The sequence below is a fragment of the Pinus tabuliformis genome, chromosome 3_2 (assembly GCF_031772625.1).
Source record: "Pinus tabuliformis cultivar Carrire ecotype Pingquan chromosome 3_2, CPIR1, whole genome shotgun sequence".
Taxonomy (NCBI): domain Eukaryota; kingdom Viridiplantae; phylum Streptophyta; class Pinopsida; order Pinales; family Pinaceae; genus Pinus; species Pinus tabuliformis.
In genome coordinates, this window is record NC_142302.1 from 1,132,083,779 (window position 1) to 1,132,100,476 (window position 16,698).

A 16,698-nucleotide genomic window follows, 5' to 3' on the forward strand; every position below is an offset into this window, starting at 1 on the left:
ATTCTCTTGCCAAATTCCAACCTCAAATGGCATGTTCTGGTCCTGGCATGTCTGGGCATTCCGACTAAATAGCGGATTCACAGCCTTCATCACCGGCGGAGGACGAGGATCCCTCATCCCTGCGCGCTTCAAGTTCTGAGCAGGCTCGCTTGGCTTGAATGTGCCGTCCTCCCAAATCTGCAGCAACTTAATTTCGTCTGTCATGGGAATTGAATAAATTCATTTCTTCATTACCTTGAGATTCAAACCCGTCCTCTCAACCGCGTCACAGGTGTTGAGACAGATGCATGCCTTAATGGCACGTTATATCACCCGCATCCGGGTTAGTTTTGTGGGATGTTGCATTCACGACATTGGTTTTTTTCTTATGTAATCATGTTCATGAACCATCTGTAAAGAAAATTGCGACTTGTAAATACTTCGTCTTCATCTTCTTGGGCTTCTGCGTGGGCAAAGCTTAGGGCTCAGATGCAACTCTATTTTAAACACTGCTCCTCTTTATTTTTGGGATTCTGAGTTGGCAAAGCTCAGGGCTCCGATGTAATTCTATTCTAATTAGACACTCACGCTCTGACTGCGACTTACGAACGTCATTCATGAACTAGCTTATGAATTTTGATCATCTTTTGGGAACTCCTCACTGGCTGCTTATGAATTTTGATCATCTTTTAGCTTATAACGCTTTTATTCGATCCTAGACTGCTTTTATCATACCCACAATTTGGATTGTTGGTGGATATGCTTTGTCTGAATAGCTCTTTAACCCGCCATTCAGTGGCCTTTGTTCCATGAGACTGATTTGCAATTTAGTAAGAGTGGTAATGAATGTATTATTGGTGTATAAATTTTAGAATCAGCTTCATAAAAAGGTCAGCAGGTACACCACTTGAGAAACCACAAGCATGGATATGTGGTATTTTTAGTTTATTTTTTTAGACATTTTTCAACCACCAGACGGGAGGACATGTTGTGCATAGTGAAAACCTCCGAAGTGGAAGAAAGCAAGGTGAGGCTAATAACACATGTTGCATTATTGGGCGATATAGATCATGTGCAAGAGGATGCATTGTGTGTTGTTAATCGTTGAAGCTTTAGGAGTTATGCTTGCTGCATGTGGTTGCTTGACATAAAATCTCGGCTTTAGTAAAAGCTCACTTAGTCTAATGTCTTTCATGAACTCAATGTAATACTAAAATTTGGGCTTGTGCAAATTTGGAAATTCTATTTCATTATTCAAAAGAGCAAGTCTCCAAATAGATTAGATGTCCAAAGGCGAGGATTATAATTATTATCTAAAGATGTTCCATAAAACACTTAAAATGAATAATTGAAATCAAGGTAATATTGTGGCATAAGACTAAGAACATATCCGTTGTTGACTCTAGTGGAATGCAAGGGGAGACGATATGATCACCAGCACCCAATAGACTTAACTACAATTATTAAAGCACTCAATGTTGCTATTTTAGTTAAAGCAATCAACTCAGCACTTGCGATCAAATCCCACAAAGCAATTCTATATCTGCCCTTCAAATTGTAAAATCAATTAATTATCAATATAATTTTAAAATAATAAAAAAAATTAGAAGACCTTTAGCCAGCTCAAATTGCTCATCCGTTAAGCTTGATTCAACATCTCTTCTAAAGAAATTCAACAATTTTAATTTAATAATCTTATCGGCCTCTCTCGATAACTTTTGAGACAATTACCAGTTATAATTTGTTAGAATTTAGGAAGTGGGATTTCAGATATCATCCATGCCATTCCTCCGAATGTATGACAACACGGGTTCTAGCTTTTAAGTTTTAATATATTTTGCCCGATCAGGATTTATTTTTGTCACTGGTTATGTGTATTTACGTGTTATTGTTGATATTTTCGTATGAATACTGTAATTGGCATTCCTAAGTGGAGTTTGGAAATCTTTATTTTTTTGTTGTCTCTTATCGAAGCCTTAGAATTTTTGTAATTTGTATGAGTTTGAATGTAGAATTGTCTGATCACATCTTTTATTCGTGAATTTTATCCGATTATTTTGCCGTCTTTATAAATCTTTTCATATTCCGGCGTTTGTCAAGCTTTTCCTGCAATGCTAAAGATTACATTTCCTGTTTGTAATGCTGATCAATTTCTGGCTAATGATGCTGTAGGTGCAAGGAAGAGAAAATGATCTCCATAATACCGCACAAAACCGATTTCACAGAGCGCAATATAAAATGAATCCCGAGATATTTACACACAAAACAAATGAGGCTCTAGCTGTGAGAATAATGCAAAAATAGAATTAGTTATGAGTGGTTGAACAGAATTAGTTGTGAGTGGTTAGGAATTAGTTGCACATATTTCCTATATAAGTGTGATGTAATTGAGCAAATAATGGATGAAAGTTGTGTGTCTTTGTTATAGTTTGTGTTGTATTTGTTTTAATTTGGTATCATTTATCATACCATTCTTTATTACAAGTCATGTGTGCCGATGCACCAGAATCTATAAACCAAGCATTCTCATCATCAGTTTCAGCAGACAATGCAGCATCGGAAATAAATAACTTAAGATTTTTAAATCCATCATTCACTGAGGTGTCTCTGTTTATGTAATTTCCATTATGCCTGCGATGTCTTTGATTTGATTCATTATTCTTTCTCCTATAGCAATCTTTAGCCAGATGTCCAGGTTTTCCACAATAATCACATTTAATGTTCCTTTTAACATAAGAATCAGGAGGTGCCATACCTTTTTGTTTTGTTTGAAAACGGCCTCTGTTCCTGTCCCATGGTCTCCCTCGGAATGGTCTTTTGCCTCTTGCAGTCAAAGCCAAATCAGAACCATTTGACTCCAGTTCAAAAGTTTTCATGCGCTCTTCTTCTTTAAGAAGAATTCCAGCCAATTCTTCAAATGTAGGAGGTGTCGGTCTAGCTGAGAGAGCTGAAATAAAGACTTTATAGTCTGGGACTAACCCCTTTAAAGTAACAGTTACCAAGTCTGTACTAGAAACCTTTTCACCAATATCACCAAGCTTATCACTAAAGTCTTTAATTCGGGAAACAAAGTTGCTAATGCTTTCATTGGCATCCATTTTGATAGATATCAACTTTGTTTTTAAAAATAAAATATGGTTTGCATTAGTAGTCTCATACAAACCTTTGAGAGTGTCCCATGTCGCCTTCGAAGTTTCACAGTCCCGAATGTGAGGAATAATATTGTCCTTCACTGACATGCGTAGCAGCACCCTTGCTTTCATTTCACGCTTCTCCCAATCTTGAGTGGCAGTAGGAGGTTGAGGCTTGGTCTCGTCACCTTTGACAATCGGCCAGAGATTGTATGCCTCCAGTACTGTGATGATCTTAAATTTCCAATTGACATAATTTTCTCCATCAAATTTTGTAGACTCATTTAAATATGAATCTGCAAGAGGATTAGCCATTTCTCCACCAATGACCAAATTCAAACAAAAAATGACAAGCTTCTTAAACAATAATACCGCAGGCCTCACTGCCTGAGAAATTTAATAACTAAAACTCTGCGTATACACTTCACACTCAGAAAAAAGGGCCAGAACACTCAGAAAAAATAGTGCAGTATGTCTGTCATGGGTAAGCAGAAAAAGACTAGAAGACTACTTGCTCTGTATTCATCGGTCAGAAAAGAATTAAAGTGCTGAAACTGTCAATTGAAACTCTGTAAGAGCGTTTTTCCTTTTCTGTCAATTTTTTTTTTTTTAGTCTGGTCCTTATGACTCACCGTGGCCGTCGCTCTAATGTGGTGCCTGCTGACTGCTTTTCCGCTTGTCACAGTGCCCGGCGACGAGGTTTCACCTGTGTTGTCTCCTTCCAACAGTGATGCCGCTCTGCAGATTCTCTCTCTGGCTCCCCTTGCCGTGGCCGTACTGGTCAGTGCTGCTGGTACTGTTACTGCGCACACTCTAATGGCAGAGTCTTAATGTTCAGGACCACTACAGGGTTGTTTCTACAGGTACCAGGGTTGGAGGATTATACAGATTGGATGTGACAGTGAAGCGCCATGTTGCATTGACATCCACAGAGACATCGGCAGCAGAATTATGGCATCACAGGTTTGGGCACCTAAATTACAATGATTTATCGTTGTTACAAAGGAAATCAATGGTTGAAGGTCTTCCTGTTATGAAGTGTGAACATTTACCATGTGAAGCTTGTGCACTTGGTAAGCAGCATAGAGAAGAGTTTCCTGTTCATACTGAGAAACGAAAGTATGATATACTTGAATTAATTCACACTGATGTATGTGGACCTATGCAAACTAGGTCTCTTGGTGGTGCTTCATACTTTGTTATTTTTATTGATGATAGATCTAGATATACCTGGGTCTATTTCATTAGAAGGAAAAGTGACATATTTGAGTATTTTAAAGAGTTTCGAAATATGGTTGAAAAACAAACAGGAAAGTGCATTAAAATACTCAGATCTGATCAAGGGGGTGAATATAAATCAAAAGCATTTAACACCTATTGTAAATCTAATGGAATTCAACAACAGTTCACAGTGCCACATACCCCTCAGCAAAATGGTGTTGCTGAGCGATGGAATAGAACCTTGGTGGAATCTGCTCGTAGTATGCTGCAAGGTAAGAACATCTCTAATGGTTTCTGGGCAGAAGCCATTAACACTGCTGTTTATCTGAAGAATCGATGTCCCACTAAGCAATTAGTTTTTCAAACTCCTTTTGAGGTTCTTTATGGTTATAAACCTGATGTGAGTCATTTCAAAGTCTTTGGATGTACTGCTTTTGCTCATATTCCTAAAGCTAACAGAAGCAAACTTGATGCCAAGTCCATCAAGTGTGTTTTCATTGGATATTGTACGGATCAGAAAGCCTATAAATTGTTTGATCCAAGTTCCCATAAACTATTTGCAAGTCGTGATGTATTGTTTCATGAGCAAACTGATAAAAGTAATAATGATACATGGCATATGTCTAATGATGCACATATCAAGCTTGATACTTTGATTAAGCAGGAACAGGAACAGGTGCAGGTACAGGATCAGGATGATAGCAGCAGTACGAGCACATCTAGCAGCAGTGAGTCATCACAAGGGGGTGATTCACCTCAAAGCCGACGAATCATGGATGGAACACCCATAGGCATTGAAACACCAAGAAGGTCGTCCCGACAGACTCGGCTTCCTGCAAGGTATAGAGACTATGCCTTAATGTCTAATATAATGAATGTTGAAGAACCAATTGATTATGAGCAGGCTAACTATAACAAAGACACACAACTTTCATCCATTATTTGCTCAATTACATCACACTTATATAGGAAATATGTGCAACTAATTCCTAACCACTCACAACTAATTCTGTTCAACCACTCATAACTAATTCTATTTCTGCATTATTCTCACATCCTCCCTTAATGGAGAAATGGATTTTCTACAATACCTAACTGACTTCTAAAAACTTCAAATTTGATTTTACCAAGGGGCTTAGTAAATATATCAGCCACATTATCCTTGGTGTTACAAAATATCAATCCAATTTCATTTGACTCAATTTTCTCACGTACAAAGTGGTACTGTAACCCAACGTGTTTTGTTCTAGCATGGTAAACTGGATTATGTGCTAATTTGATAGCACTCTGATTATCACAATTGATACATGTTGCACCACTTTTCTCTTCTTCAAGATCCCCAAGAATTCTCCGCAACCAAATAGCTTCACAGGTGGCATTGGTCAAAGCTTTGTACTCTGATTCTGTTGAAGATAAAGAAACAGTTGGCTGTTTCTTACTACTCCAAGATACGACCCCTGATCCAATATGAAATGCATAGCCAGAGGTAGATCGTCTGTCATCTGGATTTCCTGCCCAATCTGAATCAGAAAAACCTGTCAGTACAACATCAGATACATCAGTATACATAATACCAAGATTCACTGTTCCCTTTAAGTATCGGAGAACTTTCTTTGCAGCATTCCAGTGATTTCCTGAAGGCTTAGCCATGAATTGACTAAGGATACTGACTGAGTATGCAATGTCTGGTCTGGTAGTGGTGAGATAGTTCAAACTTCCCACTAACTGACGATATAATGTTCCATTTGCCTCTTTCGATCCATCTTCTTTGTACAACTTTGCATTCTGTTCTAAGGGAGTTGACATAGCTTTGCAATCTGTCATATTGAACTTTTTAAGAATCTCCTTTGTATATTTGCTTTGAGTGATCAAAGTTTTACCAGGTTCTCTCCATACCTCAATTCCTAAACAGTAATGCATTTCACCCAAATCTTTCATTTCAAAAACCTGTGACAACTGAACTTTAATTTCTTCAATTAACTTGTGAGCACTGCCTGTTATAATGAGATCATCCACATACAAAGATATTAAAGCAACATTTCCTTTTTCATCTTTCTTAACATACAAGTTAGGATCATTTTTGCTTTTCACAAACCCATTCTGAAGAAAGAAGGTATCAATCTTTACATACCATGATCTTGGTGCCTGTTTCAAACCATACAATGCCTTTCTTAACCTGCAAACCAGATGCTCCTGTCCCTGTTTGACAAACCCTTCAGGTTGAACCAAATAAACTTCTTCCTTTAAATCACCATTTAGAAAAGCAGATTTGACATCCATTTGATGTATATTCCAATTATGTTTTGTGGCTAAGGCAATCAGTAATCTAATTGTATTCAACTTAGCTACTGGTGCAAAAGTGTCTTCATAATCAATTCCCTCCTTTTGAGCATATCCTTTTGCTACTAATCTTGCCTTAAATTTATCAATTGTACCATCTGCTTTAAATTTTGTTTTGTACAACCATTTGCTTCCAATTGGAACTTTATTTTCAGGAAGTTCCACTAATTCCCATGTTTGATTTTTCATAATAGAAGCATACTCATCATTCATAGCATTAATCCATGGTTCATGTTGTTTAGCCTGCTCATAATCAATTGGTTCTTCAAAATTCATTATATTAGACATTAAGGCATAGTCTCTATACCTTGCAGGAAGCCGAGTCTGTCGGGACAACCTTCTTGGTGTTTCAATGCCTGTGGGTGTTCCATCCATGATTCGTCGGCTTTGAGGTGAATCACCCCCTTGTGATGACTCACTGCTGCTAGATGTGCTCGTACTGCTGCTATCATCCTGATCCTGTACCTGTACCTCTTCCTGTTCCTGCTTAATCAAAGTATCAAGCTTGATATGTGCATCATTAGACATATGCCATGTATCATTATTACTTTTATCAGTCTGCTCATGAAACAATACATCACGACTTGCAAATAGTTTATGGGAACTTGGATCAAACAATTTATAGGCTTTCTGATCCGTACAATATCCAATGAAAACACACTTGATGGACTGGCTCGAGAGATCGCTACAGAATCTGGTCACGCCGAGTACACTCATGTACATTTGGCCATAGCTCTTACCGAGGCCGAAGGGGGTATTCTCCATCAAGCGATTTCATCTGTTGCTACAGCTGGAGAGGCAACTGTGGAAGCAGTACAGAGAGTCCTTCGACAGGCCCTGGAGAAACCCCCATCCCAGCCCCGGAAGGAACTCCGATCCCAAAAGAAGCTCCGATCCCAAGATCCTGCCACCGACAGTATTCCTCCTAACACTGAAATAATATCCTGCTTCAATCGTGCTCGGTCTTTACAAAAGAACAAGAGGGACACTCATCTTATTCTTGGAGTGCTAAAAAACTCCCAGGTTTCAGATTGCTTTACAGAGGCAGGTGTGGGGATAGAGAGAGTGAAATCCGAAGTGGAGAAGTTCAGAGGAGAGGGCAAAAAGGTAGATACTGCGTCTGGTGATACTAATGTTCAGGCCTTGAAAACATATGGCCGCGATTTGGTTGCAGATGCAGATGCTGGGAAGCTTGATCCTGTCATTGGTAGAGATGAAGAAATTCAGAGAGTACTTATAATTTTGTCTAAGAGGACCAACAACAATGCTCTACTCACTGGAGAGCCTGGTGTCGGAAAGACTGCTGTGGTGGAAGGGCTGGCACAAAGAACTTTTCGAGGGGAAGTACCAAGGTAAGCTCTTTTGCACGCACACAAATATATATTGTTTGCAAATTTTGGTTTGTAGGTTACCTTCCCCAAATTTGGGGACTTTTGTGGGTCCCCGCTGGTATAGTGTGTTGGGCGGAATTATCTTCAGAATGCAAGCTTGGTAGAGCTGCTAATTCATTTTGTTTTTCAAATGGTTTTAAACAGCGATTTGCTAGACGTGAGATTGATAGCCTTGGATATGGGAGCTCTAGTGGCTGGTGCCACATACAGAGGCCAATTCGAAGAGCGACTTAAATCTGTATTGAAAGAGGGAGAAGAAGCTCATGGAAAAGTTATTCTCTTTATTGACGAAATCCATTTGGTTCTGGGTGCCGGTAAGAGAAACCTATCTTGGTTGCCTACGATTCAATTTTTTGATCTAGCGAATATTATATATGTTATTAGCTTTGATTGATTAAAGGTCCTTTTAAGCGATTGGTTTTAAGCTTTGGCTGTGAAGTAATAGTGTCGAATTGAATTTTGTTTTGTTTCCAGGGCATGATGAGGGACCAATGGATGCTGCCAATTTATTGAAACCGATGCTTGCTCGGGGCCAACTTAGGTGCATTGGAGCAACTACCCTGGAAGAGTACAAGAAGTATGTGGAGAAAGATGCTGCGTTTGAGCGACGATTCGAGCGAGTGAGTGCTTAGTGGGGTTATTAGACGTATTAATATGGTTGTTCACACACTTCTAGTGGTTTTAATAAATTTGTTGCTATTGATATTATGGGGCAGGTTTATTTAGCTGAACCTAGTGTGACAAAAACTATTAGTATCCTTCATGGTTTAAAAGAAAAGTACGAAGTTCATCACGGTGTGAGCATATTGGACGAAGCACTTGAAGCTGCTACCCAATTATCAAGTAGATATATCACTGGTAAGTATATATATCACCGGTAAGTTGATACCTCGCTATTATAGGTGGAATAAGGTACAATATGTGTGAATTATCCCAAAAGCAGTGTTTATTACTTGCTCATTTGGGGTATTATATTCTGCTCTTAATTCTTGAGAGATCAAGAACTCCTCTGAGGCCTTTTGAAAATCATTATAATCCGTTTGTTTGAACAGGGCGACATCTTCCAGCCAAAGCAATTGATCTTTTGGATGGAGCATGTGCAAATGTAAGACTTCAACTAGAAGTTGAGTTGCATGCCCTTGAAAAGGAGAAAGATAAAGCCAGTAAAGCTCGTTTGGCTGAGTTTTGTACTTGAGATAACCTTATTGCATTTTCTTGGTTGTCTTTCTGATCAGTGATCAGTCTGTAGGCATTTTTATTATGATGGGGATTCTCTGATGTAAAGATGTCTATTGAAAATTCTTTGTATGTTGGGGGGTTTCACTGTTGTTTGACATAGTGAAAATTGTTGGTCGGTAAGAACCGTTAGTATCATAACCTTTAAATAACTCATTTTTTGATTCTTATACGTTCACAAGGAGAGTGATGATTTGAGAGATAAGTTGCAACCATTGAAAATGAAATACCAAAAAGAAAAAGAGAGAGTAGATGAAATCCGGGGACTGAAGCAAGAATGTGAGAAATTGCAGGTTGCTAGGGACAAAGCAAAGCGTAGGAAGGCTGCAGAAAGAAACACTGAAATTTCTAGAAAAGAAGCTATGGGAAAAAATCTCATGTTAACAGAGAGTGTGGGACCTGATCAGATTGCAGAGGTACGTTGAACGAAGTATCTATACATACCTTCCATTGAATATGATTGACAGAATTTATGTTGGCAACCCAATGAGAGCTATAGTGTCTGATGTTCATGATACATAACTATGTGATGAATGCAGGTTGTGAGTCGCTGGACTGGTATCCCTGTTACAAGACTTGGTCAGAATGAAAACGAGCGACTGATAGGTCTGGCAGACAGGTTGCATGAAAGAGTTGTTGGACAAGATGAGGCGGTTCAAGCGGTTGCCGGAGCTGTGTTAAGATGGCGGGCTAGACGTGAAAGACTTCAACAACCGATTGGATCTTTCCTATTCTTGGGGCCCACTGGAGTTGGCAAAACGGAACTTGCAAAGGCTCTTGCAGCTCAATTGTTTGATGATGAAAATCAGCTGGTCCGTATTGATATGTCTGAATATATGGAGCAACATTCAGTTGCAAGGCTCATAGGTGCTCCTCTTGGGTATGTGAACAGCTAGATGTTTCTAATTGAGATTGGTTGATAGCCAGACACTCAATTGGTTGACAGCAAAACGCCTTTTTTCGTATAGTTGTATTTATATTTTTGCTCGATTTGTTGTTGTAATGTACTAAAATGGTTTGATGTTGTAATGGCAGTTCTGTTGGTTATGAAGAAGGGGGGAAACTGACAGAAGGAGTAAGGAGAAGACCCTATAGTGTTGTTCTTTTTGATGAAGCTGAGAAAGCACACACTTCAGTCTTAAACACTTTGCTTCCAATGCTTGATGAGGGTAGACTTACGGATGGACAAGGTCGCACAGTTAGCTTCTCAAACACAGTCATTATCATGACATCCAAGCTTGGAGCAGAGCACTTGCTTGATGCATTGTTTGGACCCACAACAATAAAACCCACAAGAGAGAACGTCATGCAAGAAGTATGCGCACTTATTCCCGGACTCTGTGTATGCATCTTTTTCATATAATTTTATCACGAAGTTTGCTGCGGTGCTTTGACATGCCTTTGAATATTGTTGCAGGTTAGAAGACATTTCAGGCTAGAGTTATTGGGTAGACTTGATGAGATAGTTGTATTTGATCCTCTTTCTCATGATGAGCTCAAGAAAGTTGCTAGACTACAGATGAAAGATGTAGCAATTCGTCTTGCAGAGAGAGGTGTTGCTTTAGGGGTTACAGATGACGCTCTGGATCTTGTTCTTCAGAAAGCCTATGATCCTGTAAGTAATCACCTTGTTTCTTTTTTATTCAGTCTAACATGCCAGGAGATGTGTCCCCGACCCTAATAAACTTGACACTGCATCTCCTTCACGAGTCGCTTCTCCCTTTCCCTATTGCAGGGGACATGACCCACTCCTTGGAAACATGTCTCCACATCGTAGGAGATGTTGTGGGACTTGACTAAATTCGATTTATATGTTCTATTTTGATGCCTGGTATTTTTCATTCATAATGTTTGCTCGGTGTTCTTCAGGTACAGTGATTTTATTCAAGGTCTGATTTCTATTTTCCATGCCCTGTCATATAAACCTGTGTGGAAAGTTATTCTAGGAGTTTGATGTTTTGCAGAGTTTTGGTCGTGGTGGCCAACAGTGAATATTAAAAGAGCAGGACTTTTCAGTTTACAATTTCATTTTCTCAGATTTTCAATTCTCTCAATTTTCGCTTTCAGTTTCAGATTTTCCGATTTTCAATTTCGATGCTCTTCATTTCGATTTTCACATAATGTTCTTCATACAAACTTTCACATAATTAGTGAAAGAATCCTATTGATATAAATTCCAGGTATTTTTAATTATTCATACATCAAAAAAAATATAAATGTGTATCTTGATGTTCCCTCCTAACATGATTTTAAAAAGTGGGTACTCAGCTTTGTATATTGCCCTTCGGGAAGCCTATCATCCTGGAAGTAAAACAATCTCTTTGTTTCAGTTTCTTATTCAGAGTCTGTTTTGCCAGGTGATGTGTTCCCGACCCCAGTAGTCATGTCTTTGCATTTCCCTTTCCCGGGGATACTTCTCCCTGTTCCGTGGGACTTGATCCATATTCCAGAAACGTCTCCCCATCCCGGGTGATACAACCCGTGTTCGGTAGTGGGAAGGTGCCTCTGACCAAATTTGATGTACCTCACCTTGAAACAATCTGAAATTATTATATTGTCTGATTTGATGCTTAGAATTTTCATTATGAAGGGTCTAACTGGAGTCCCTCATGCCCAATGATCAGATTTTATGTCTTATTTGCATTTTCAATGGTCTGTCATATATTTTGCATGAACCTGTCTAAGGATTAATTTTAGTCTGATATTTTCGCTGGCAGTTGGTGGTGGTGGCCAACGGTTGATCTTTAAGAGCTGTGAACTCTTCAGTTTTCTTTCTGAGATTTTCAATTTTCTCAATTTTCACATTCAATTTCAGATTTTCTAATTTTGACATGATTTTCTTCCTTCTGTATGGATCCCATCGATATAAATTTCAGTTCTGTTCCTTAAATTTTAACATTTTCCCCTCGCACTTGAACTTTAAAAATGGGGTGCCGCCTGTCTCTGCGTACTCGGCGAACTTAGTTCAAAGTATATAGGAAAGGGATGTTTTTGGTGTGTTTGCCGATTAATATAAATTAATGCATTGTTTACTTGTTAATACTAGTGAAGCAGGCAGGATCATTATTAGCCTTTGTGGTTTACGGGCAATTTAGGTCAAAATTTGTGAGTAAAATGCAAGACCTAGTTGGGGATTCTCATTTAAAACCTCTAAATGGATAACGTGGTAACCTGGTACTTGCAGGTTTATGGTGCTCGCCCCTTGCGACGATGGTTGGAAAGTAAAGTTGTCACTCAGCTATCTTGGATGCTCATCGATGGGGAGATTGATGAGAACAGTAGAGTATACATTGATGCAATGCCTGAGCAGCAGACATTATCTTATCGCGTGGACAGGAATGGGGAATCGTTAACCAAAACTAGGTGCAAAATCAGATATCTTGATAGAAATTCCGAATTCTGCCTATTTTAATGCTGATGCATCCCCGGCAGTAAAGAAAATGAGAATTGAAGAAATAGACGATGATGAGCCAATGGAAGATTAGACGGTGAATGATGGCATCTTCTAGGAAATTTCAGCTTATTTTTTGTGATGTGTTAGTATAACTTGAGTTTGAGTGCCTTGTAATGTGTTTTTGAGTGGGATTAAGCTAAATGGCAATGCTTAAAAGGTTTCGATGTAAACTTATTGCTATATATTAATAAAGAATCGTATTTTTCCTTCTCAACCAATTGTAAGGGAGCACTCTCTTTTTTGCTGTTAATAACATTAGGGTGTGTGTTCAAAGTTTCAAACCAGTTGAAAGGTTGCTGCATATGATGACTTCTACAAAAATTAGACCATGTTGAATCCTTCCATCATCTGCAACTGCTTTTTCTGCAAACTTGTTTCATCCAGTTTGCAAAAAAGAATTTCAGGATCTGTACTCCATGGGTTAATATAATTAATTTTGAAGGGCGTGGATGTGTGTAGTTTTTTGTGAGCTTCCGCCTTCCTCTCAAATGGAGAACTCTAGTTTACCATAAATTCTATTATAGAACAGAACTTTAGTCTACCATAAATTCTATTATAGAACAGAATGTATAGTGTTTTTTATTTATTTATAAAATGTATAATTTTAATATTTTAATTCATGAAATGTATATTTTACAATTTTGATGGATTAGGTTTAATGTTTGGAGTGTTGTGAATTATAAGTGGATCCAGATTATTCAAAATTGTTGAGTTGGTTATTTTTATGAATATCTCGGTTGGTTATTTTTATGAATATCTCTATGTGTAGGCTTGTCATCTTTGTTCGATGTCTTTTTTGTCGGGTTAAGGATGAAATTTTTTGAAGATTATTAAGTTTCATTTGTTTTCTTTGTTGGGTTTTAGGTCAAAGGATTCCTTTGAAATGTAAGTATTCATTAAATTACATATTTACTTGATTCAGTTATATTCATTAAATTATATTAACCTCATTTAGTTATATTATATTCATTAGGGGAGAGATTCCTAATGTTGTGCACCGACCAGTAATTGTACTGGTCCCACCAAACTACCATAAATTGAGACTTTTGAAACCAATATTTAAACAAAAATAAATAACATTAAGTATAAATAGGTATTAATTTATGTCCAAAATTTCCCCATACATTGATGGGGCCCACAACTGTCCATAAATAGCATTTTACTAGTTAAAACTGCAAACCATATTGACCCAACTAGAAAACAGCTAAAACCATAAAGGCTTGCAAAATGGCCTATTCCAGAAGTACAAAGCAGCAGTCACTTCAACCCCCACTCATCAGAACTGCAGTTGCCCCCACTCATCAGAACTGCAGCTTTGCATCCCAAGGAATATGCCTACCTGCACATAACAAAAGGGAATGTATGTCAGCCATAACTGCTGTGTTGTTCAACAATTAAACAACCTATGTTCAATAAATGACACCCAACCCAATAACATTTAAACCCACTTTGTGCAATAAATGACACCCAGACCCAATAACTGCAATAAATGACACCCAACTCACTCTATTTCTCATTAAAACAGATCAAAGAACATGGATCAACAAATAACCAATTCCCAACCATTAGATCACATCAAATTAAATCCAGACCACACATTCAAACTGAAGCCATTGCAATCCATATGCATCCATGTCCACCAATTAAATTTAAGTGCCCAAAACTATAAAAGAAGTCCACCCACTATTGAAGTTGCATCTTATGCTTTCAAACCATTCAGCGAACTTGAAGACAACATCACAAAACAGTTGCCAATATATCCAGGTTAGTTATATGAATTACAACTCATTCTTCTTACAGTTCTGTTTTCATTGTTTTCATTTATCAGATTTCTTACATGATCTGTCTGCCCATAACTGCTAGAAGGATACCTGGATGGTTTCACAAACAACCATTGAAAGTCATTGTTCTTACAGTTCTGTTTTCATTTATCAAAGTTCTTACATGATCTGTCCGGCCATACTAAATATTCAGAGTAACTAAATATTCCAAGGGGGGTTTTTCTTGGTTTTCTTGAAGATAATAGGGACGCGGTTCAAAAGAGTTCCATGCTACTGTAGCAAAAATAAATTCAAAATTTTATTTAATAACCACACGGCAACAATGATGAGAACAAGAGCAAACAATCTTGATTATAATTTATCATAAACTAGAGACACATCAACAGGGCTCTTTAGTGCCTTCATTACATAGGTAAGCCTATGTTTTTTTGTAGTCATTGCTTGATGCTGGATAGGGCACAGAAAAACTTTGTTCGACTTTAACCTTCAAATTCTCTCTGATCGAGGAGTCACCCTTGGATCTCATCATGAATTATTTTGGCGGCTGAAAGCATTTTAATTTAAATTGGCCGCATTGAGATCAAGATCAGAACAATCGAACAACAACGCATATGGAAATTTACAAAAACCAGAACAATCGAACAGCGACGCATATGGAAATTTACATAAACCAGAACAATCGAACAACAACGCATATGGAAACCAAGATGACTCTAACGATTGCTTCCGAGTCAAAGTTCAATTCCAGTAATCAGAAATTATCCCAATACAGTTTAGCGTCAAAAGAGACTTCACTAATTTGAATGAGTATGGTATCAAAAATCATTTTGGTATTGGCATGGACCATTATCTTTGTTGTGTTTTATAGTGAGATATGGGCTCAAAGGAATCATGCTTTGAGATGGTCAAAGGAGGAAAACAAAACATTGATAAACTACTTGACAGTTATCCTGGTTTTCATCACTTCTGAGATTTTGGCATTGCTTCTTTTTATTCTTCCTTGAGATTGTTGCTTGCAAATTTCCTCTTCAACTACTATTTCCAAATCAAACCTATGGTCTCTCCAATGAACGCAAAATTGAAGATTAAAAATATTCCATGCAAGTGGCATGTTTTACTTAATCAAAGTAACAAAATTTCTGTGGTGTGATCATGGGTCTTGGTTATTCATGTATTTCATGGACACCTTGATATGGTATTCCATTCTCACATCCTTCATTTTTTGTGGGAATATTCTCCCGTCTTGGTGAGATAAGGAATATTAGACATTTGAGGTTGTGAGTGCTATCCAAAACCTAGAGAAAATATTAAAATGTAAATCCATCAATGTGAAAACTAATTTTTGCAAGTGGCCCTAGGAGGTGAATTTTGACTGCTTATTTCAGGAAAACGAAGCAAAATTTTGAAAATCCACGAGAAGTTGCAGTACTGAGACATTTTTGGCAATGACAACTATCATAGAATCCTACTTGAATCCATATAAAAGTTGCTAAATTGATGAACTATGGATTTACTTGGAATGACATTTGCAGAATTTTTACACTGCCCTATGAAAGTTAAACATTTACTCTCATTATGAAAAGAAATGAATACATGGAAAAATAGCTTAATTGCAAAATTTCCTGGATCTCTTTAGGTTTGGGTTATAAGAATTTATAAGCAAGTGTTACATTGTCGGTCATTTGGTGCCATTGTTAGCCTACACAACATATGTACTCCACAAAGATCATAAAGAGTTACAATTGGAACTAGTGGACTCTTCAAGGAATCTGGCACAGATAGATTTACAAGGGTTTAAAGCAAAAAACCTTAGGTTAGGTATTAATGGGTGATTGTCAGCGTAAAAACATACAGATTCCATGAAAACCATGAAGAGTTACTACACGAAATTATGGACTCTGCCAGGAATCTGGAAAAGATATATTTACAAGGGTTTAAAGCAAAAACACTTAGGTTATGTATCAAAACCCTCGATCCATTGTAAGGCTATTAATACATGCAAAAAAAATCATTTCAAATGAATCTAAGCCACATCAACAAGAAACAACATCAGAAACACAAAACAATTTCATCTCCATTACAAAAACAAAATCCCACTTCACCACTGAACCCTTAATGGGATAGACAGAGTATCAAGCCATCCCCAAGGGTTCCAATATCGTTCT

The 16,698-nt window shown here is 37.8% G+C and overlaps 1 protein-coding gene across 1 annotated transcript; it reads left to right on the forward strand.

The window, feature by feature from the left end:
- Nucleotides 1-295: 295 nt before the first annotated feature.
- LOC149184678 (chaperone protein ClpB1-like) lies at nt 296-12,801 on the forward strand. Its single transcript, XM_089415414.1, is given in 14 exon segments — nt 296-322; nt 2,152-2,262; nt 5,123-5,141; nt 7,363-8,023; nt 8,207-8,376; nt 8,537-8,682; nt 8,779-8,920; nt 9,115-9,245; nt 9,472-9,714; nt 9,838-10,178; nt 10,334-10,613; nt 10,716-10,913; nt 12,483-12,656; nt 12,658-12,801. Coding segments are annotated over 14 exon segments (2,769 nt in total). The 3' UTR covers nt 12,784-12,801.
- Nucleotides 12,802-16,698: the final 3,897 nt, after the last annotated feature.